Source organism: Peromyscus eremicus, chromosome 3, assembly GCF_949786415.1.
Source record: "Peromyscus eremicus chromosome 3, PerEre_H2_v1, whole genome shotgun sequence".
In the NCBI taxonomy this organism is placed as follows: domain Eukaryota; kingdom Metazoa; phylum Chordata; class Mammalia; order Rodentia; family Cricetidae; genus Peromyscus; species Peromyscus eremicus.
Genome location: NC_081418.1, coordinates 8,528,774 through 8,552,967, shown reverse-complemented (window position 1 = coordinate 8,552,967; position 24,194 = coordinate 8,528,774). Strand labels below are relative to the sequence as shown.

Genomic DNA, 24,194 nt, shown 5'->3' with positions numbered 1-24,194 from the left:
TGTTTGTTTTCTCCTGTATTTGTGATACTTTAGTTTTTTCCCCACATTTTTTTTGAGAATATCCAAGTGACACTCCAGGGAAGTGATAGTATGACTTGAAAAAACTTAATTATTAACTGAAACCATTTTACTTAATTGGTATTATACTTAGCATCTGTCATGTAGTGACTTACAGTTATTGAGAACAAACAGCCTTCAGGCCTGCTGCAAGTTTGAAAAAGAAAAATCGTTCTGCAAACACCTACCACCTACATTTAGAAATATTTTTTGAGGTGTATATGCTCACATTACTAAACTAGATATCCTGCTTATTTTTAATGGTGGGAAGACTCAATAAAAAAAATTGCCCCTATCACACTAAAGCACAAAATAGTCCACATGTTAATACTGTGATGCCTTGTAAATTTAGACTACCCACTCAGGCTGAGCTCCAGCTGTTAAAATAATGGAAATCCAGTGTAAGTAGTGAGCAACGTGCTCAATAAGGTTAAACTCTGGAGTTACACATTGCTTGAACCGTGAACCTGATTGCTTGGGGGTCACTGACAATGTCACCATGACCCAAGGACTCTGGTATTTTTAGTGACTACATTCCATTTCACAAAAGAACATCATGTTACTTTCTTATTTGTATGTATTTTTATTGTGTGCTATATATGTAAACATTGCTTTTACAACAACAATAGCAAATAATGTAATTTTTAGAAATTCTTATATATAGTTGATTTTGAAGTAAGCTTGACTAATACCAGCAAAGCAATTAAAATCTGGAAACTACCTGTTTAAACCACAATTAGTTCTCTATGGCCTATGGTTATTGTTTTCTTTCTTTGAAATTATTATACTGAGTCTGAGGGAATTAAGATGACCCATACCTGTTTGTGTTTCTGTCATACAGAACTTAACCAGGCTAAAATGGCATCTGCTTTAAGGTCATGGTCCAAAAGAACAATTAAAATACATAAACTACCATTACATCAGTCATCTGGTAAAAATATACGCAGGTCTTCAGCAGTCTTGATAAACACTCACAATATTAAAAGAATGCTTTCGACTCAGAGAAAAGAAAGGAAGGAGGGAATGAGGGTTGGGGAGGGAGAGAGGAAGAGAGAGAGAAAGTAAGAGGGAGAAGGAGGAGAGAGGAGGGTTCCATTAGTGAAAATCACTCCAGTTACACTCATATTAGATTTGGTTACTATTGCTGTCTTCAACAGAGTCTATATGGGTAAAGCAAGCAATCTCTACAATTCTTCCATCTTACATCTTTAATTTCATTTTAATAGCTGTCATTAGTAATTTGGTCATTTTCTATTCACTTGAAACAATATATTCTGGAAAGAGCCATTACAAGTTGTAAAAACACATGCAAAATATATTATCCTTGTTCAATACCTGGGACAAGGGAGAACATATCTATGTGTTCTTTCATTGATTTAGCAATCTAGTAACACTATGAAAGCCAATATCTATTAAAGCAGAGAAGAATAGAGCCATATTTCTAGACATTTATAGACAGTCACATTAAGCATGGCCCAATGTACAGATGATCTAATTTCAGATCAACATATATTATGGGCATTATTACCCTAACTACGTTGTCAAGCTCAAAAAGAGATCCTTAGAAACTGGCAAGTCCTTCAGGACAGCTGGTTCACAACTAGAAGAGAAAATGATAGAGGAGAAGAAGGACTCCAGCCAGAGGTCTTCAGGCCGTACTCTGGAGTGAGTGTGAAGTCAACAGGAGAGCTCAAACTAGGAGCTGATAGGAAGAAATTCACATTTCAGAGGGAAATGTTCCTCAGTCGAGCAGAGAAAGGACAGGTGGTCCTGTAGACTGTCTGAGAAGATGTGTTAAAATCCGGATGATAAACCCAACGAATGAAGCAGTGAGTGACAGAGAGCAGGCAGGAATGCTAAGAAAGGGACAGTGAGTGTAGAAGATGACTGTATTTAAGTTTGATGACAATAAAGTGGTATCATTGTGTGTGGTTCCATCACTGTACCAGGCTTAGGCATTAACATGCAGAAAACTTGAAGAAGCATCTTCTACATAGGAACATAAGTGGTGAAAGCTGATTTTGTATTTAAGGTGTCAGGTTGTCGGCAGATAGGAGAAATGGTTGCTCAAAAGGATTTTAAAGGAAATTGCTAGGGAAACAAGATACTTGCCAGTTTCATGGGCTTGCCCAAAATTATGCCTTTTAGTGACAGTTTTGTTTTCATTGTTTTAAACTTTTAAATTAAATTCTTTATTAACGTTGCTTTTCCTTTCCTGAATGTAGATGATTGCACATACATTTGTTTTATTGTTCTTTAAAGTATTAATGTACATAAATGTAAAATTAGACATATTTAAGGATATCGTGTGATATCAATATGGCCATACATTATAGCTGAAAGTTTTTCTGTGTCCTACCTGGTCTGCAGCCACTCAGACCCCAATAAATATACAGAGGTTTATATTAATTAAAAACTGTATAGACATTAGCTCAAGCTTATTATTGACTAGCTCTTACACTTAAATTAACCCATGATTCTTATCTATGTTTAGCCACATGGCTTGGTACCTTTTCTCGGTTCTGCCTTGTCATCTTGGTTCTTGGGTGTCTGGCTGGTGACTCCTGACTCAGCCTTCCTTGTCCCAGAATTCTCCTTGTCTGCTTATCCTGCCTATACCTCCTGCTAGGCTACGGGCCAATCAGCATTTTATTTATCAACCGATCAGAGTAACACACATTCACAGCATACAGAACAACATTCCATAGCAATACATTGTGAACTGTACAAAGCAGGATAAAGGTGTGTATTCCCTCAAATACTTATTGTTTTTTTATGGTGAGAACATTCAAAATTCTTTCTTCTAGCTTTGTTGAACTATGTTATAAATCATCACTATCAATGGTCCCCTGTTGTGCAATAGGACTCCAGAACTTACTACTTGTATTCCACTGTGGCTTAGTATCCATTGATCTATTTTCTCCTTCTTGACTCCCCTATTGTCACTGTAGTCATGAGTATCACTAGTCATCCATGATAATCTCTTAGCTGTCATTGTGAGGTTAGGTTTAATAACATTGAAACTAGACACATAGGTAAGAGGATGCTAGACACAAAGACACAAGGGCTGATAAATAGACAGAAGGGAAAGGAATGCTTCGTTATCTTTTAATAATAAAGTGTCCAAATCTTGAGCACTGTGTGGATCAAAGAATACTTTTCACATTGTGGATAATTTCACAGAAGAACGTGGGGAGGAGATGCTAAACTAGGTCAAAAGAGCATGTGAACAATTACATAGGATGATGGAGATATGCATCTGTGGTGTAGGTGAAGGTTACTGGGCCTCCAGGTCAGACCACTGAAGGGATAGGAACCATCAGGCTAGATTGTGGACATCATAAAGGTAAATGGAGCAATGGGAAAGCACGGGTAAGCAATAGTTCTGGCAAAATACAGATGTCATTGTCTAACAGAGGCAAAGATGTTTGAAGGATTGAACAGACAGCAACACGGATCTTGATAAGAATGTGTTTTATTGTTCTGGTTTGCAATGTCCATGGTGTAGAGAAAATTATTAAGACTAATTCTTAGAGCACAGAGTGTAGGGGGACAAAAAGACAGGCAAGCACCGCTGTCTTCTTGGGAGCTTTACTACTTTTCTATGCTATTGTAACAAATATTCATGTGTTTCATGGCACAAATCACCATATTGTTTAACTCATGGTTCTCTAAGTGAAAAACCTAAAATGAATCTTGCTAGGTGAAAGTCGAGAAGCCATGAGGACTGCCCAAAGGGGAACTGACTTCATTGTCATTAAGAGCTTCTAGAGATCACCAGTGTCGCTTGATGCTGTCCCCATTCTTCCATCTTCAACACAAGCACTGGCAGGCCTTTCCTATTGTGAATTTCATTGGCTAATTCTGTTTTTATCATCACATCTCCTTTGTAAGGGCCTATGTAATTATATTAGATCTACCTGGATCGTCGGGGTAGTCTCCACATCTCAAAATCCTTAAACTGATGCCGTCTGTAAAATGCCTTCTATAGTCTAGGATTTAAGACAAGAATTCTCAGTCTCCATTTTTAGTTTTTTGCCTGTTACAGTATCTGTGATTCAGTTATAGCAAAGATATTGAGACACATACTGCAAATTGATTGCAACTGTGTTATTTCAGAAGACATAATGAAAAGTCTGAGAGAAGTATAAAATTGGAACAAAATTGTGGCATTTCTATTAATAGTAGAACCAATGGGATTAGCTATCTTATATTATCTTTCTCCTGGTTTATTTATTAGAAACTTTATACTTCTTACCAGCAGACTGATGAGTTTAAAATTGGATTCTTTTCAGTGTGTCCATAAAAGAGGAAAACTCTCTCTAGGGTTATTTATCCTTAACCACACACAGAAATTGTTTTATGTCATAAAGCATCATTGATTTTGCATGTGACAATTTTATTTCTGATTTATTCCTACTTTAGCTGTTAACTACTCTAAACTGTCAGAAAGCTTGTGATCACAGATAACTTGCTTAGGCAAAATGTCTGACAGCCACCCATACATTTGTCACAGGCAGCTGAAAGGTTGCGATGAAGCCACTGATGATGTTAACTGATGAGGGACTGAAATAATGAATTCAGACAACGTTGCCTATGATCAGAGCCACACTTCAGACCGCAGGTCATTCTAATAAACCCCATTCTTAGCTTGCTTTTGCTATCAATTATTTAATAAATACATTATAATAGCCCTCATCACAAAAGACTAGTGAAGATATTGTTACCACTTCATCTGGTTCTGTAGCTCAAGAATAAAGTTGAAAGCAGATATATTATTTTTAAAGACATATTATAATTAATGTAAAGAGTATTGGTAGCACCCATATTATAATTCTGCAAGAATACTTCACACTTTCTGAGCAGCAAGCAAAGGAACAAACAAAAATCCCCCAAACAAACAACAATGACATTTTCACTGATGGACTGCAAACTGGAAGTTGCAGCTGCAAGCCTGCCTATTTTTAACATTGGATTGATAAAGTGTGTCAACTTTTAGGATACCAAAAATATAGACTTTTTTTAGAAAGGTGAAATCTAACAAAAAACTTAATTTGTTTATTATTTTTGAATGGACACTGTTGATCCAGGTTTAGCCACTGATCAAATAGTGTGAAATCCCCAGGAGAAAGGGGGAATTTTAGTCAAGGTCCCCCTGAGTGTTGTCTGACATTAGGTATTGACATCTAAGACTGTATTAGGATTCAGTGTTAATGTTCACATGTTCTTGATGTGGAATTTGATGTCATGAGTGTACGCCTTTTCACAGACTCTGACAGAGGTATGTGATGTACCCATGTGCCTCACAGAGGAGGGCTGACATTCCAGGATGAAGAGCCGTTAACCAAATGATTTTCAAAGTGTCAGGGCTTTGGGCTTCTTGGTGGAATTAGGTTTCTTTTGACCCAATTTATCTTTATGAAGGGAGGAATCTATCAGAAACTTGATACCTCAGACACATGCTGAAATCTACAATTCAGTGTTAGCTTCCAGGAGTCTAAGCAAAGATTTCCACTAAAGAAAACTTGCAAATTTTAAAAGAAATATTGACTTCATTTCCTCCATGTAACTCCTATTCCACAAACTCTAGGAATCTCTCGATGGCTTTTTTTTTTTTTTTTTTTGCATTTTCTATTTCTTTCACTCATTTGAAAGTTTAAATTCACTGTATGATTCTTCCTAGATTAAATCAGCATTGTTCTTCTTATACTTGCACTTTCAATATTTGTGTTCTGGTGTCTAATACTGTCTGTTAGATAAAATAACCCCATTAGCAACTTTAGAATAGAAGATAAGTATTGCAGAGTTTTTAAGCTATAAAAACGTCTGACCTTAGCAAACACCCAGTATTTATTTTTTGTTTGTTTGTTTTCTGTAACCTTTAAAATGTAAATGCTCTTTGTTCTCTGTTTTCTAACACTTCACCCAGTGACATGACTTGGAGGGACAGGCAAAGACCACATTCACACAGTTGCTCTCTTGCACGGAGTGCTCTGGTTTCCTCTGCAAATTTGTATGAAACTCTCAGCCGCAACATTAGTTTGTTAGATCTGCAATGCCTGCTCAACTGGCCTTTCTTTTTCTTTTTTCTCATACCTCTGAAAATTACTGTCCACGGAAACTTAGCAGAGGCACCCTTCAACTTACTACCGTCTCTACTGTCTTCTAAGCATGTACAGCAGCTGAACAAGAAACCATGATGCTGGGCACAGTAGCCACACCCCTGGGCTCTTCTACAACGGTTCAAATTCAAAGACAAAACCAGATGGTCACAGGGGTCAAATGAGCTCAGCGTGTACTGGAAGGGTCTGAAATGGAAAAGTTAGGATAGTCATGTTGGACATTCACAAAGAGAGAAAAGGTCAAGTACAGGACAGAACATGGTAGGTAACCAGGTAACTGGTAAATCACGATCAACCTGGAGAGAAGCAGACCCATGCCGGGCAGTGGTGGCGCACGCCTTTAATCCCAGCACTCAGGAGGCAGCTGCCGGGTGCCGGGCGTCCATGGCTCTCAGTTGGGCTGAACACCTTTCAGTATCAGAAATGTTCTACTGCAAATCCCCTATTCCTAAAAGATATTTCCGAGTGATTATTATTGCTGCTTTCCTTTCTTGTACCCAAACCACTTATTGCAGAAGTGCCGAATGTTGATTATATATAAAAAAAAAAAGTGAGAAATTTAAAATCAGGAATGTTCAGAGAAATTTTCTGTGATTATCTGCATGAAATAGAGGCCAATAGTCTAATAGCATTTTTGCAGAAATGTTTTTATTTAGCATCTTACTACTGTGAAAACAGATATTAAAAATGAAATAGTGAATAAGATATTGACATTAACTCATGCATGTACATTGAATAATTATGAACTAATCAGTTTAAATTGTCAGTATTGAATACTTAAAAATAACATGATGAAAATTATTAAAATAAATATTCTAAACTATTGGTAGTAAATTTTAAACGTTAATAAGGAATACTAGGGATATAAACCCCAATTCTGCTCTTATCACTGAATTTCTTTTATACCGCTTTTCATCATGTTTCTTCCTTGAATTATTTAGTCAGCACATCTCAGTGTAATTGCTTGATAAAACCTGCTAATTTCTCTCATCCCCTCATAGTCTCTGAAAACCATGAGCCTCTACTAGGATCTGCCAAGCCCCTGTGCTTATGTATAAAACTAAACTTGTAACTAAATATTGTGCTGTCACTGGAGTCCTGATGAGACCATGAAGTTAGTCACCGAACTTTGCTATATTTCATCTGAGCAATTACACTCTTATCACAATCGGCACCTTCACAGTGTCTTTCTGTTTTCTTTCTAGGAACCCCTGTTTCACTTGGAGGCACACAGGTCTGAGAGAGGAAGGGGCAGATGTCCTTTTGACCCCAGCTCCTCCTTCGTCTCCACTCTAGTTGGTAATTATCTTTGCCACAGACATCAGGTGGTAGCCATGGTGATTTGAAATGTATTTTTTAACTTTTCAACTTCAGTACATTCTTTGACATTTCTTTATACACTTTGCCTTGCCCAATCTATCAGGTGATATCTACAGAAATGACACTGGATTTCAAGTTATGCTATCTTTGGTAATTTGACTCTAAAATAACTACAGATGCCATAAGTACTTATGTCTCATAATGAAAAACAAAAGTGTGAATACGTGAAAGAGTGATTGTGTGTGTGTGTGTGTGTGTGTGTGTATGTGCTCGTACGCATGCACACATGCGTGTGTGCAGAGGTCAGAGGACGAAACACAGGCCTCAAGTCTCTCCTTCCACCGTGTGGATGCTGAGGACTAACTCAGGACATCAGGTTTGGAGGCAAGCACATTAACTGCTGAGACACCTCGTGTCCGTTCATCTAAATCCTTCTTAAGCTAGACTATAGACTATAGAGCTGACCAGCTCAAACCAGCACTAAGTTCCTGCATTGGAACAATGCAGGAAGACCACACTGTCGGAAAGACATTGCTGTCTAATTCAGGTTAATTAAATGAGTTGCCCAGAGAGCTATCTTGCCACAATAAAGAAGCATGCTTTTCTGTATTAGTTAGAATTGGAAATGATGTGCTTGTTGAAGTACTTCTGAACTGTGACAATATGAATACATGAGACGTTCTACATATAAAATAAATGAAAGCAATTCTTGATACCTAACAAGTGTGCTAAGAGTGTTTCTGTGTTCTCAGTATTGAGAAGCTCAGAGGGTCTCTATGCACAAGATACTATTATTACGATATAATTGTTCATCAATGATCATTTCTCTTTGAAGAAAGGACTAACTACAAGTTGTAGAGACCATATTCTAAGTAAACTGAAAAAATTTAGACTACTTTGCTGATGTTTAATTAAAATGTACACTGAAGGGCTGGAGAGATGGCTTGGAGTTTAAGGGCACTGGCTACTCTTGCAGAACACAGAGGTTCAATTCCCATTGTCCCATAACCTTCTCTAAAGCCAGCCCCAGGGGATCTGACACCCTCTTCTGGCCTCCACAGCCACTGCACCCACATAAACAGACACACATGCAGACAAAATACCCATACACATAAAATTAAAATTAAGCATAAAAAAGTAAAATATGGCCGGGCGGTGGTGGCGCACACCTTTAATCCCAGCACTCGGGAGGCAGAGCCAGGTGGATCTCTGTGAGTTCGAGGCCAGCCTGGGCTACCAAGTGAGTTCCAGGAAAGGCGCAAAGCTACACAGAGAAACCCTGTCTCAAAAAAAAAAAAAAAAGAAAAAAGAAAAAGAAAAGTAAAATATGTTGTGTTTGAGTCAGACAGTACACTGGAGAATTCATTTTCTTCACGTTTTCCCATATTTTGATGGGTCTTGTGTTCTGCTCACCACACTTCTCTGTCTGGATTATGGTTCTGGATCATGTAAACTTTGACATAGCATTATAATTTAAAACGTTATAAAATGAAAATGTCACAGAGTAAGTTGACTTGGCTAAATATGCACTTTTAAAGATAAATAATTTAAAATAAAATGACTATTTTAAAATATTTTAGCTCCTTTATAAATCTGTGCATAAGATGTAGTGTGTGTGTGTGTGTGTGTGTGTGTGTGTGTGTGTATGTGTGTGTGTAGAGTATGAAGAGACCTTAAATATAAAAACAGAACTGTTAAAACAGTTTAGACAGTAGTAATCACAACATTAGTAATAACATTCTTGGTGAATACTATATCCATAATTGCTAGACATTCCACCACAGAAATTGGCAGGATCTGAATTAAAATGCATACATTTGATAAACTGAATGTCTGGATGGAGTACAGACTGGGAAACTTTGGCAAACAAAAATCAAATTTTGAGATATTTTCCTTATTAGAAAGATATTGGAGTTTGGATATTACATAGTATGAATTCCTGTACAGTGAAATCCACAAACTTTTGGAAGAGAAGAACTGATCATTTAAACCTTTTGTTTAAATGGTGAAAATAGTCATTTCCATAGCTGTCTATGTCACTGCAGACTCGGTCTTTCTGGAGCTTGTTTGTTCATGGAGTCTGGAATTTAAAGCTGAAGTAAGGGGGAGTATTACTGGATAGACATTGCCAAGTGAATTTCATTGAACTACTAGATTGAATCCCCCTGTGCTGAAATGTGAGGTGCTTGCCATCTGTGGGCTGTTTTATTTATTCAGAAGAGAAATCAAATAAAAAAAATGGCTCTCCAAGCTAAACACAAAAGTTATAGAACAATCCATCCAAAGAGAAAAGAAAATATAATTCTTCATATTTTTCCATTCTCTCTCATCCCAAAGTACTTTGGAGAAATCGTTTACTCACTGTGGAAAGCTGTAGCCACTGGACTGGAAACCTGATAATCTATGTGAGCCACAGTTCTTTACATGATAGGAAGTCAAAATAATTCACTCAGTTGAAAAAGTACTAGAAAAGCTAGCTGGAAAATGGAGCTACCTGACTAGGAATTTGGCAAGTTTGATGTTGCCTACTCTGACAGAGAAGGATGTATCAATGTGGTATTTTATAGACATGCATGTTCTGTTCTCATGGGCTAAAACAAGACCCCCCACAAAGATGACTGACCATCTTTTCATCATTATTCTTTGTGTCTTCGTTCATTGTATGTCACATAAATTATAATACCTATTCCCATGAAGACTAACTTAATGAGAAAACACTCACATTGATAGCAATATTCATAAGACTCTGAGGCCTCAAAGAAGAAAAAAATGTTATTAGTTCTTTGAGAAATTTCACACAGTGTGTTTTGATTATATTCACCCTCCCCCAACTCCTCCCAGAACACAGTCCCCCGCTCAAACCACCCAAGTTTGCCCCCCTTTTTTAGTCCCTATCAAGTCCATTTGGTGTTGCCCATATATTTTTGGATATGTGATCTTCTACTGGGAAGTGATCAATCATCAATACCTCCTCCTCTAGGGGTGTGACTTCCTGTCCTCCTCTTCCCTCAGTGATGGGATTGTGTCTGCCTTGAGCTTGCACAGGCCTTGTGCATACTCTCATAATCACTAACGGGAGCATGTGCTCTGTATATACATGGGAGCTTCTCCAGCAGGAGCTTTCAATGATGTATTCAGATGGCCTCCAGTGTTATTTCCCTTGCCTATCTTCCCTCCTCTACTCTGTGTTTCCACTCCCCAACTCAAACATTCTTCCAAAACAGCAAATATTTTATTGTATTTCTTAACCTTATTTACTGAGTCAGAGTCTCATTATGTGGCCCTGGCCAGCCTGGAAGCTGATATGTTGGCCACTCTGGTCTCAAACTCACATAGACCCACTTGTGTCTCTGCCTCCCAAGTTCTGGCATTAGTGTGAGCCAACATGACTGTTTATTTCTTAGCTTTGGATTCAATTATAATTTCAGTTAAATAATTCACATTATTTAAGATTCTCTGGAGTAAAGCTGAATAATAATATTTAATAAATGAAAGAACTCAATATGCATGCTTTTATTAAATTTATATCTGATTTAGAATGAAATGGTAACAGCTTCTATGTTAAAAAGAATTCAAGAGCAAAGTGATAGCCATATGGAGGCATATTTCCCATGATCAGAAGCCAATTAAACTGAGGTCAAACATTAGTACACCTTCCTCCTTCAATGTCACCGAGACCTGATTTGTTTTGGTGCTACATGTAGAAGCTCATGCCTCAAGTACAATTTTTGTGTGTGTGTATTTAGCCCATTTCTTCCCCTGGGGTACTCACAAATATTCGATTAAAGCTACTTTAATAACTGCTAAGTACTCCCTAGCTTTAAAAGCCATGGATACCCTGAGATTTGTACTAAACTCTATGTCACTTCCTTGTGGCTCTCTAATAGCCAGAAGGAGCTTAGCACTGACTTGTTTAGTAAAATAAAACAGCGAGCATGTTACTTGGTGGTCTGTGGAATCAAAATTCGTGAAATATTTTCTTTGTGTCATATATTTTCTCTCTTTTCATCTGTTATGTGTGATGAAATACACCTTAGGCTAGCTGTCTTCTACTTTCTCTTCAATCCTTTGGATACTTAAGTTTTTATACTTTATTTTCCAATTAATTTTGATAGAATTTCTGGTGTATTGTAATTCTCTTACACTAGAAATGCTTACACTATAGCAAGATGAAAGGAGAAAGTGTTTAGAGAAACCAGTTTGCTGGGTCATGTTTCTTTCGAAAAGGATCACCTTCTCTCTCTCTCTCTCTCTCTCTCTCTCTCTCTCTCTCTCTCTCTCTCTCTCTCTCCCTGTGTGTGTGTGTATGTGTGTGTGTGTGTGTGTGTGTGTGTGTGCCTCCACGCACCTCTTCCCATATGTGTAGCACCAGAGGAGGATTGGTTGTTCTTCTTTAACATTTTCCACTTTATTCCTTTGACAGAGAGTTTCTCATTTACCTGGAGTTAGACTGGTCGCCAATCTTCACAGCTCGGGTTCACGAGGCATGTGTGTGGACACAGAGCTTTTTGCATGGGTGCCAAGGATCCAAACTACTGTCCTTATGCCTGCCTAGCAACTGCTCTAACCCACAGAGCCGTCTTCCCAGCTCTGAATGTGCTAACTCTTATTAGAACATTCTTAGGGATACAAGTCAAAGACTTAATTTTTGATTTCAGTAAATAGCCACCGTTAAAAATTTTACTTTGGGCCTGGCAAGATGGTTTAGCAGGTTAAGTGCTTGCAACACAAGCCTGGTGACCTTAGTTTGATTTGTGGATCCCATAGTAAGAGAAATGCCCTCCGATCTCCACATGTAGCATACACTCCCATTCCCATTCCCATGTACACACACACACACACACACACACACACAGCATACGCAATAATAAGTTTTAAGATACTTTCAAAATAAAATTTTTAGGCATCTATGATCCCATGTGAGTTTTTCAGCAAAAAAAAAACTACAAAGTCTGTGAACATTAGAATTTTTTGTGAACTTTGGTTTAAAAAAAATGATTATTTGGGAATATATACGCAATTACTAGTTCTATGAATTAAACATAAATATTGATTGAACAGAAAATAATTGAAGAGCATATCAGGAAAATATAAGTGATTGTTTCCAGTTGTTAGTGGCAACGCATTTAAGAATAAGTAATCATTTCTCCTGAAATGAGTATATTTATATCAGGGGCAGCTAGGAATGAATATTCATTTCTTAAATTCACCCCAATTGCATAGAAACAGACTTCAAGTTACTCGCTTACCACTTTGCCATCCCTAAAGAATATCTTATTCATGACTGCTGCTCCCTCACATTGGCAAAATGCCCACTGTCTACATGCTTACTGCAGCGTCTGGCCATGACTGAGGGTCTCCAAGGAGCTATTTGAATACTTCACTTATATTATAATTATTTCCTCAAATGAAAGAAAAGGAAAAAGAAACACTCAGTGTCTCCCAAAAAATATCCCTGCTTTCCAAGCTTGGGTTCCCATCATGTTCCTTAGGAATTTAATTGACCATGACTGTATTGATTGATGTCACTGGCTGGCCACTAAGAAAATACAGCTATGGTCATTTGTGTCAGCAAATGAACACACTTTTCTTTTATGTTTTTGCCCCAGAAACCACCTCCTTAACATTAATGATTAAAGCTAGTCAACTGGCAAGACAAGAAAGCAAAGTGCCCGAACAACTAGCTACCTAATGACATCACACTGTTTATGGGTCCTTTTAGTATGGACGCTCACTTACTCACAAAGCAGATGCATTTAATATTATTATAAATCCTAGAGCATGCATGCATAACATAAATAGGAGAAACATTTGAGTAAAATAAAATAAGAAGTTTACAAATAATTATTGTGAATTGCTCATACTAACAAGTTAAAATATGTATTCCTACAGAGTGAATAAAAATTCAGAGGATATATAATAATTAACTAAGTGATTGATGAGTTTCCTAAAATACTAAAGGTGTATTATGTTTAATTAAAACTACAAATAGAATACTATTATATAAATGAAGCTATATAGAAAAGTGTTTATTGCATATTTTACCTTGAAATTAACTTAGGGTGGATTTGTTAACTTTTTTATATAACTCAGAATAATCATTTTTTTTCTTTCTTGGAAGCAGTTTATTATATACACAGCTTTGTGATAGCAGCAGGGCCTTGAGGCTGTAACTACTGTGGGCAAATGCTAGAAAAAAATGGAATCTATGGATTTATGATTTATAATTATAAAGTTATCATTAATGTAATCATTAATAATTACATTGTTATAATATTCATATTTAGTGTTCTTAATTATTGTTAATGTTAAGATAAAAATAAAAATTCAAGGATGCCTTTATTTATATAAATGCCTGGTAGGTTCCTATCAATTGATAGTTTTTCCCTGCGATTATTCAAAAAATTAATCAATGAATTTGAGGAGAGGCACAGAGGATTTGAGGCTCGAGCTAAAAGGATGAGGATGATGTAAATATGGCACTTGTGGATGAAATGGTCAAAATATTTACATCTTTAAAGGTAAATGTAAAAATAAATTCAATCTTATTCTGAGTACTTTCTATTATATTTCACAGCATCTTTAACACCAGAAGGGCTGCTTAGGTACATTTGACTACTAATTAATTAGCTGTCCATTGATTCAATAAATGCTTATTGAGCATCTTCAGTAACCCATATTTTAGTAGGGTATAAGGTCAAGTACATAAAGAGCCAATAGAAACACAGCAAGATGATATTGTTGTATTTTAGGTAAGCAGGTCTCCATGGTGGAAACAGATGGCCATGGAAGTTTGTGTGGGGAACTGGGCAGTAGCCATACAAACAGAAGTAAAGTGAGCAGTGATGAGACTCCTTTGTTTCCAATAGGGAACCAGTACTTTAAGACAATGGCAATTTTCTCAGGGTCAAGTGGAAGATTCAGAGCTGGGCACAGCTTGTTTCCAGTGCAGAGTTATCTCAACTATAATCTTATTATTGAGTGTGATAAGTTTTATTCCCCTGTCAAAATGCCCTAAAAACATGTATCTTATGTTCATTTATAACTAGTTAGCTACCTAAAATTAATACAACATTGTTTACCATTCAAATCCAGTTTTATAGTAATTAAAGACATTATTTGGCACAAACATCACCTTGTTTTTATTCAAAACATCAAAATATATCGGAAACAAGTTAAAACATTGTCTAAGATAATACATTTGTGTTCATAGAAATATAAGGCTATGGATGTGTCTGCACTTACCGTTGAAACCCTAAATTTTACCCTGTATATGAATCTTTTTCCTTTTTAAAACTGGGAAATAAGATTTATCAAGATGTTATTTGTTGTTTCATTCCAGGAATTTAGCAAAATATTGACTCAAAATTTAATGACACCAAATAGTTATAATTTTAAAGAAGTGTTTTTTAAGGAAATATTTATTTTCTTTAAATACTTATTTTCTTTACTGTGACATGGAATAGTTTCACTCATTTAATTACTACTATGAGGTGTTAATTGTACCTAAAGCTGAATTCTAATTTATTTATGTTTATTGTTAGTGTATTATCTTCCTTTTATTTTCCTTTGAGAAATGGTTTTCCAAGCACACAGTACCTATGTATTAGAGCTTGATTTGTTTTTTTTTTTCTCCCACACTGAAATAATACATGAAAGCAGAAACTTCTTCTGAGGAACAGCTAACATGCCCGACCAAAACACATTTGGTTCAGTTTCCATAGCTTATGGTGTTTAACACCTGGCTAGCTCCTTTGAAGTTTAAATAGTAAAGTTTACATTTAGTTATTTGAGTTTTTATGAAGTATTTTCTTTCATCTAACTACAAAAAGAGAAATTGGGTAAAACTGAAAATAGATCATCTTGGAGTAGACAACCTGCCAAGACAGGCCATTATTCGCTATCCTACGGCTGCCATCTACTGGCTGACATGGGCATTGTTCGGCCTAGATCAAGCCAGGCAGATCTTTGCAACAAATCTCTAAATTGGAATGATTGAGGTGAGATATGTGGACAGGAGTAAGAAGACTGCATTTCCATAATAATAGCTTATGATTCTCAAGCCCCTTTAAACAGGGCAGACTGAATCCCAGGAAATGGTTTACATAGCTAACCACTGAATGAATTTGTCTCAAAAATTCTCTTTTCTCCATCCATAAATATGTATAAGTATTTATAAAACTTACCAAGTTATAATTTAATGGATATTCTATATCTTTGTCTTTATGTTATTTCCTGAGTATCATAACTCTCATTCTTTGTATGTTGATAGATGATATGAACACAACAGATCTCTACACTGTTAAAACTTGCTCTCTTGTTCAAAGAGAAAGCCGAGTTGAGAGGAGTGAACGGGGCACTTGCCACTTTTCACCCTGATCTGCTGACTGTGAACATTCAGCTCATTTGTTTTTCCCTTTCTTGCTTGCTTTATGAAAAGGTCTACTCTCCAAGTGAAGTCCTGGGAGCTCTCCCTGCATCCATGGTAGGATGCTGACTGGGGTGCTGCTGTTGGGATGCTCTTACTTACCCAAGCAGCTGTAGCTGTAGAGAGTTCAGGGATGTGCAACGTCACTGTCATGTCCAGAAGATTTTATTTTACAGCAGTTCTCAGTGTTCTCTGGCTTTTACAATCTTTCTGCCCTGTTTCGGGAATGTTCTCTGATCCTTTCTAGATGTCACAAATGGGGATTGGCACTTCAGAGTCACCAATTCTGCACTTAGATCAGTTATGCGTTTCTATAACAGTCTCTGTCCATGGCAGGAAGATGTTTTTTTTTGGTGAGGGGTGAGAGCTGCGCTGATCTACGGGGATTAGGATGAGCATTTAGGAGACAGCTGGATACTATGTCAGTTTAGCAAAATGGTAACAACACTTTCCTCTCTAAGGTCTGTGACCTCTCTGTCCACAAGTTCTTGCCAAGGTTTACATCTATAGGCATGAGCTCCCTCCAACTGAGCAGATCTCAAGTCTAATCCGACAGCTGTTAGTTATCCCCAAGATATTAGTGCCACTCTTGTACTGTTGGACGTATCCTGTTGGGCTGGTCACTGCTGTAGGTTATAGGGTTAGCTATAAGCAGTTGATGGCTACTGAGGGAGAGGGAGCCAGTTTTGTGCAGGGTGAGTCCCCTGATAGATTGCCTATGCTCAAATGCTCAGCCCTATACTCATGAATATATGGTCCATAATAAATGTATTCAATAGAAGCCATATACACACATATGTTCATACACATATATAAAACAATGATAATTACAGAAGAAAATGACATAAATTTGAGAAAGGATGTGGGAGAGAGGTGGAAGGAATTAAAAGTGGGAAGATGTGCTGTATTAAACAGATAGATAGATAGATAGATAGATAGATAGATAGATAGATAGAGACAGACAGACAGACAGACAGTTGTCCCCCTGAAAATAAAGCAAAACATGCTGTACCATTTTGAGAAAAGATAGCTGCTCTTCTATCGAAAGCAAATTTGACAAGTTTATAAATATATATCAAGAACGAACAGCATGGTCCTAACGAGAAAGTTCTCAGCTAGATTTGGGAGCTGCTTTTATTACCAACAATACTTGTCCAACTATTGTGGATTTTGATTATTGTCCTGCATATAGGCCAAGAAAATAATTTCACAGGAATACTTAAGTCCTGGCTAAAAAATGATGAATTAATAAAAAGACAATAATCAAATTAATTTCCACACAATAAGTTTCTACTTAGTTTGTTTCAAAGTAGCATTTGAAAATTATGTTTGTTTGCCTAGTTGAAAACTGAATCTTTAAGTACATAACAAGGAATAAATATTGCTTTTGTTGTAGAGTGCAAATGTGAAACTATTGATTGATTGATTTTTATGTGCACTGGTGTTCTGCCATGGGTGTCATGTCCTTTGGAACTGGAATTACAGACAGTTGTGAGCTGTCATGTGGGTTCTGGGAATTGAACCTGGGCCCCCTGGAAGAATAGACAGTGCTCCTAACCACTGAGCCGTCTATCCAGCCGGGAAATGTGAAATTTAAAATAAATCACCATACTAAACAAAAAAGTGAATTCTTTTGCCAGAAGACATATAATTTATTTATATTCTATATAGTTTTTAAACCTCCATTGTGGGTTTTATAACCAGAAAAATGTCTCATTTATATTTGATATTTTCAAAAAAATGAAAGTTAGTATATTGCAATAATAATGGTAAATGCTTCTTTTAAAAATGTGCATTTGATTTATGCATGTCTCATTAACCTATTTCTAACTGGTATAATAAAGCAATTATTTTTGAGACTAAATAGTTAACTATTATTAGAAATAAACATCTTTATAAATTCCCTTTTATATAACTCAGTTGACACTTTTCAAACTTTATACCATACAAATGTGTGTGATAATTTGAATTTTTAAAAAAAGTTTTGAAGATTTTATGCTAGACAAAAAACTTTAGAGATTCTGAAACAAATCTAAAAAATGAAGTTATAAGCAGTATCTCCACTTTCCTTAAATTGAGTTAATTTATTTGGTCAAATTTTTATAGTGGTAACATTTTCATCTTAATTCCAAAACTGATGGCATAAAGTGACATTAAATTAGAAAGGCAATTATTGTGAGTTTTCTTATATGAAAGACTTTAAATCACAAGTTTGCACATAGGAACACATTCTGAATTTTCAGGATTCAGAAAAGCATCAGCAGGGCCTAAAGAGAGGGTAGAGTTAATAAAGGCTTATGCCCGAGTTTGAGGACCTCAGTTTGAGTCTCAGTGTCTAAACAGTCCAGCATGGCATACTCTTTCTAATTCAGGTGCCTAGGAAGCAGAGATGAGAGGCCATAGGGCTCATTAGCCATTTAGCCTAGCTGAATCAGTGAGCTCCAGATCCCAGAGAAAGAACATGTCTCAAAAAAAGAAAGACAGAAAGAAAAAAGGAAGGAAGGAAAGAAGGAAGGGAAGAAAGGGAGGAAGAGAGGGAGGGAGGAAGGAAGAAAGAAAGAGAGGGAGGGAGGGAAGGAGGGAGGAAGGAAGGAGGGAAGGAAGGAAGGAAGGAAGGAAGGAAGGAAGGAAGGAAGGAAGGAAGAAGGAAGGAAGAAGGAAGGAAGACACATGAGGAATCTCATTCAAATTTGACCTCCAACTTCCACATACTGGCAAACACATTTGCAGCCTCTCCTGAGTGAACACACACTTGCATATGTATGTATATATTTGTGTATATAACATATACATACAGAAAGAAAAAAACAGTAATGTATTTTTTCAAGAATCATCATCTCTGTATTTATTTTCAAACCCAGTTAGAGTTCTGGGCACACACTAAGGAAATAAGTTGACCACTCTAAATGAGGTTCCTATTTCCAGAGATCTACTGTGACTATTTGCTTCTTTGCCGGGAACTTCTGGTTCATCAGAGACAGAGCAGGACAGTGAGGCTGGGCATTACCCTGGCGGGCCTCCTGGGCCCACTGATGCACACCAATTACACTCTGTAGTTACAGGAAAGAACATTCAAAGGCCCCATGCTTCATAGGTGATAACGTTTCTGAGGCTCAGGTTATGCCCTCACAGTTTCTATCTGTTTAAAAAGAATTTTGTCCTCTCCTCCTAAGCTACTAATGTCTTTATTTCTTTCTCTAAAAACACATTGTAATTTCTCAAGATCCTACATAAATTTGAATAATCCCAGGACCTGTTTTAAGTCTGTGGCCTCTCCTGGTGCTGCAGCTAAGGTCAGTCATTCTGCTGACTCCAGACTCTTGAGCTCTTTTTACCAGTCTCCTCTGACTGGCTATAAATTTACACATTAGACAACCAATTGGAGTAGACACGATGTCACCAGACTTTGTACTTCCCATGGCAAAATCATGTTAAAGGCAACAAGTTTGACCTAAGAAGCACTTGAGTTAACTGACCCACTGTAATACGTGACACAGTTGTATCACAGTTGTATCAAGGTTGAAAGAAATGTTGTAAAACAAGATGAACCCCGGCTACATCACCAAATGGGTCTCAGCATCCAGCAGTGCCCCCCACCCCCATTTCAGCCTCCACAGTGTCATACCCCCTCCCCCCGAAGGTCTCAGCATCCACTAGTGCCCCCACCCCACCCATGGTGGCTTTCTCTTAGGACTGAGAGCATTGCTCCTTTTCCTGTTCAGAAAGGAAATGAGGCTCAGAGTTCACAGCTAAGAGGCAAACTGGACTTGACACACTGCTGTGGAGTTGCATCCCTTCTTCCCCTAAAAACGTTGACGGCCTCAAGTTGGATGTGTGTTAAAGCGGTATGCTTGACGTAACAATGGCTTCTGCTTCACCTTCAATAGACATTGACTTATTTTTCCCCGTGCACCTGTGCAGGCAGCGAACTCTTTACTGGACTCTACAGTGACTACTGGGGCAGAGACTCTGCGATCTTCCGCAGTCTGGGGAAGCTCGGCCATATTCGCACAGAGCATGATGACGAACGACTGCTGAAAGGTAGAAATGAGACAAGGGCTTGGAAATCAGAGCGGAAAACAAGCCTACAGTCCGCAGCTAAGTCTGCGATCTTGATAATTAAAGTATAAACACAAAATGGTCTTTGTAACTATCGCATTCTTGAGTCCAAAATACGTATATGTGTTTGTCATTTCATATATAAAACGATTTGCCTTAATTATGCAATAAGTTTATTTACAGCCGTCCTTAGATAAATAAATAAATAAATAAAGAGCTAAATGAAACAAGCAAATTGAATATATGAAAAGTAAAGACGCACAACTGGCATCCTTGCTGCTGCAGTCATTGTGGGCCTTGCTTGTTTTAATACGGTCATGTCGCACTTTAGAGACAAATCAAACTTTAGGAGGATCACTCATTATTCCCTAACCAGAGTCTGTATACTACATAACTGTAGTTACACACAGACACACAGACACAGACACAGACATACACACACACACACACACACACACACACACACACACGCATGCACATGAGTAAGTTTTCTATTTTGTCGCACACTGGTAGATCTACGAGTGAAAACACCATGTTATAGTGAGTGTTTTCATCATTTTCAGCATGGGCTTAAGCTTCCGCATGCACACATGTTATCTTTAAACTGCTTGCCACTGCATCAATGGACTCTTTAGACTCTAAACATAAGAGCTTCAATTTCTCATTTAAAAATAAGAGGTCTTCCATGAGGTTTATTGGGTAAGGTTACACATGAATTAAAAACAAATAACAATATGCTTTTAAACTTAAATATGGAACTTAGTGTACATTTATTTTCTATAGATTGAGAAGAACTGCATAGAGATTGCTTTTGTAATCCCTCCAGTTTCTACTGTCACTAAATGCACTCGGTTTGCAACATGTACTGTTAAAATTGTTTTCTGTTTAAATTGCATTTTCTAAATATCCATTGATTTGGCCATACAATGAGGAAAGTTATCTAATTTTCAATAATTCTATAAAACTTTCAAGATGGTTTGTCTTTTTACACAAACTGATGAGACTTTAACAATAAATAATTTATCAAAGTCACTTTGTTATCACACCATTATATATATATTTTTTTCTTTTTCATTTATATTTTGTCCTTAGAACCAAAATTTGTAGGTTCGTATATGATCCCTGATAATGAAGACCGGGATGACAACAAAATGTACTTCTTTTTTACTGAGAAGGCATTGGAAGCGGAGAACAGTGCCCACACGATCTATGCCCGCGTGGGGCGGCTGTGCATGGTGAGGATGGCGTGTCTGTGTCTCTACACTTGCCCACTTCACAGTGTATAGCAGGCCTCTGTTACAGTTTTACACATGTTTCTTATTGGTTCTTTTCAGAGTTTCCTACAGCATGCTTTGATCATATTCATCTCCCTGGACTCTTCCACAATCTGCACCCCTTCCCTACCTATCTGACGATGTGTTCTCAAGGAATTTTCCACTTTAAATATTTTAAAGTATTCTGTAGACTTTCTTAACACAATATTTACTAAACCAAGCTTCCTGTGTTATGTCTGTAATTTCATTCTAATGACAGTTTCACTGTAAAAGAGGCTTGCCTTTGATGAGTTTTCTCATTTTCAAAGCCATGTTAGGAAATAGTCTACAGTTAGCATTTCTTTCCGAATAGAAGTTTGTTCTATTTTTGAAATATTATATGTATTTGCTCATTTTTATGTGTGCATATCTGTGTATGTGTGTTACTGTTCACGCATGTCATGCATGTTCATGGATGTTAGATGTATGTTCTCTTCTGCCATCATGTGGGTCCTGGGGATTGAACTTAGATCCTCTGGCTTTGTTGCAGGTGCCTTAACCTTCTGAGCCATCACATTGGCCCAATTCGATAGTATTTTTAAATTTGATTTAACAAGTTTTTATTAGTTTCATCTTTTATTTTTATTATAATCTATTTGGGCCTTTATATACCTGGGTATGAAAATTCAGTTGATCAGTTCTGTAGTAAAAGAACAAAAAAAAAAAAAAAAAAGCAAAACCAGTACGATTTAGGAACATATTTAATAATAATAACACACATAGTATATAAACATACACATATACAGCTGAGAATGACCTTTGACCCCTAAGTGCAGGGATTACAGATATTAGCCACCATGCTTTGCCTCATAAACTTTCTTTCCAAGGGGAGAAAAGATATGATCCATCCAAATTCTTGAGACAGGTATAGCATGTATGGACAAGTAATAAGCAAGATTACTACATTATAAAGCCAGTACTTCATCTAGGAGGCACATCCATATTAATATGTGTAATAGCTAGAAAATATATTGAGAGTGCTTGGGTAAAGCACCACACTGAGGGGCTGGTGAAATAGCTTAGCAGCTAAGAGCACTTGTGGTTCTTGAGGAGGAGCTCAGTTCAATTCCCAGCACCCACATTAAACAGTTCAGGACCACCTGGGACTCCAACCCTGGGGATGAGACGACCTCTTCAGGCTTCTGCAGCACAGCACACACGTGGTGCTCATGCATAGGCTCGGTGTCCACTCTCCACATAGGAAACTAAAAATTAAAATAATCTTTACAAAAAGCACTCCCCTGTTAAAGCAATGCAAGGGAGAAGTGAGAGAAAATTATTTGTAATATTATCTGAGGATTTTTCTAAATGTTCACACACACACACACACACACACACACAAACACACACACACACAAGCAAACAACAAAACTATCTGCCCATTTTACCACGTTAAACCGTGCTTTGTAAATGTTCTTTTAAGTATTCATTTGTCCATTTCATTTTTCCCAGAATGATGTGGGAGGACAGAGGATATTGGTGAACAAGTGGAGCACATTCCTTAAAGCGAGGCTGGTTTGCTCTGTACCAGGAGTGAATGGAATCGATACATATTTTGATGAGCTGGGTAACTATTTCTGGAGGGTCTACATTTTCCTCTTCTGTGTGCACACTCCTCTATTCCTGTCTCTCTCTCGGGTATATGTGGAGAAAAGGTCTGCTGAAAGTATTTGACCTCTTCAGACCAAAGGCAGGTTTCTGTCTTTTCACTTTGACCCAGTTACCTCGTAGGACAGAAGAGTTGCATGACAGAGAGACTCATCTCACTCCTGTAGAGGAGCACTGCTCGGTCCTTCTCTGTCGCTCAGAGAAGTCTCCACCCAGAGCAGAGCAATGGTTCGTTCTGTTCTGATCACAGCTGTAGAATGAGAAATCAGGTCTTAAAATACATAGTTCTGAACTGTTTTATGTAAATATGTTTTCTTCACATGCAAAGAAGGTTAAAATACTAACGGATGGAATGGTCTTTCAATCTTTCAGAGGATGTGTTTTTACTGCCTACCAGAGATCCTAAGAATCCAGTGATATTTGGACTGTTTAACACTACCAGGTGAGAAATTGATAGTCAATAAAACACTATAAAAGAAAAATTGTCTCAGTGCAGTACCTTTCATGATGCCCATATCTCAGAGACCGACCCCAGCTTCATTCCCAGCCTCTGTTCTTTCTAAGTGTCCAGTCTCTCTTGCTTCCCCTGACTGCTGCTGGCCTTCACTCATCAGAGCACAATCCTGGGCTAGCCTTAGTGTTTTGTCCATAGCGTCCCACCATCCTCTTGCAACTGCTCGCTCCCCCAATCTCTTTCATTACCGTGTACAACTATTTGACGTTTTTAATGGTTGAGTTATAAGCTAGCACTCCCATATCGTCAAGTCTAGGTTAATTATTTGATTTTTTCAGATGAAAATTTCTAATCCAGGCTTTCAAAGTGCTCTAGTAACTCTTCAGCACTAGTTTTGGGGTACTTTCTCTCTGGCTTCTCCAATGGCTATAACACCTTGACAGAGCTCAGCGTTTACCTCGGTAGTTCTTGGCTTTGGGTCTCCCCTGCCCCCTTTATTCACTGCTACTGCTGGACATGACTTGCCCTTCCAACATCAGTTTAGATCAGTTCTTTGATACTTGCCACCTATGTCCAAGAAATGCTCCTGAGCCCTTAGTCAGGAATAAGTCCTCACACTTTCTCTTGTGTCTTCCTCCTAAGGAGACTCATAATGAACACGTGCTTGTCATCTGCTCCCCAGCTGTGAAATGTGGGGTTCAAGCTTAAAGCTGAGATATATGTCACTTTCCCCTTTACATTTTTTTCATTTTACATATCTATGGAAGAGTACTATAAAGTAATATTTTACATGCATTGATATGTGAAATAAGAAATATTCATAGGACTGATTT

General features: G+C 37.5%; 1 protein-coding gene across 1 annotated transcript in view; it reads left to right on the top strand.

Annotated features, from left to right (window-relative positions):
• Positions 1 to 24,194, top strand: part of Sema3e (semaphorin 3E) — a 246,612-nt gene that overhangs the window by 185,723 nt on the left and 36,695 nt on the right. Inside the window, exons 5-9 of the mRNA XM_059256475.1 lie at positions 7,385 to 7,478; positions 19,849 to 19,968; positions 21,079 to 21,221; positions 22,752 to 22,866; positions 23,280 to 23,349. Coding sequence (XP_059112458.1) covers positions 7,385 to 7,478; positions 19,849 to 19,968; positions 21,079 to 21,221; positions 22,752 to 22,866; positions 23,280 to 23,349 — 542 coding nt within the window. The remainder of the gene's footprint in view (positions 1 to 7,384; positions 7,479 to 19,848; positions 19,969 to 21,078; positions 21,222 to 22,751; positions 22,867 to 23,279; positions 23,350 to 24,194) is intronic.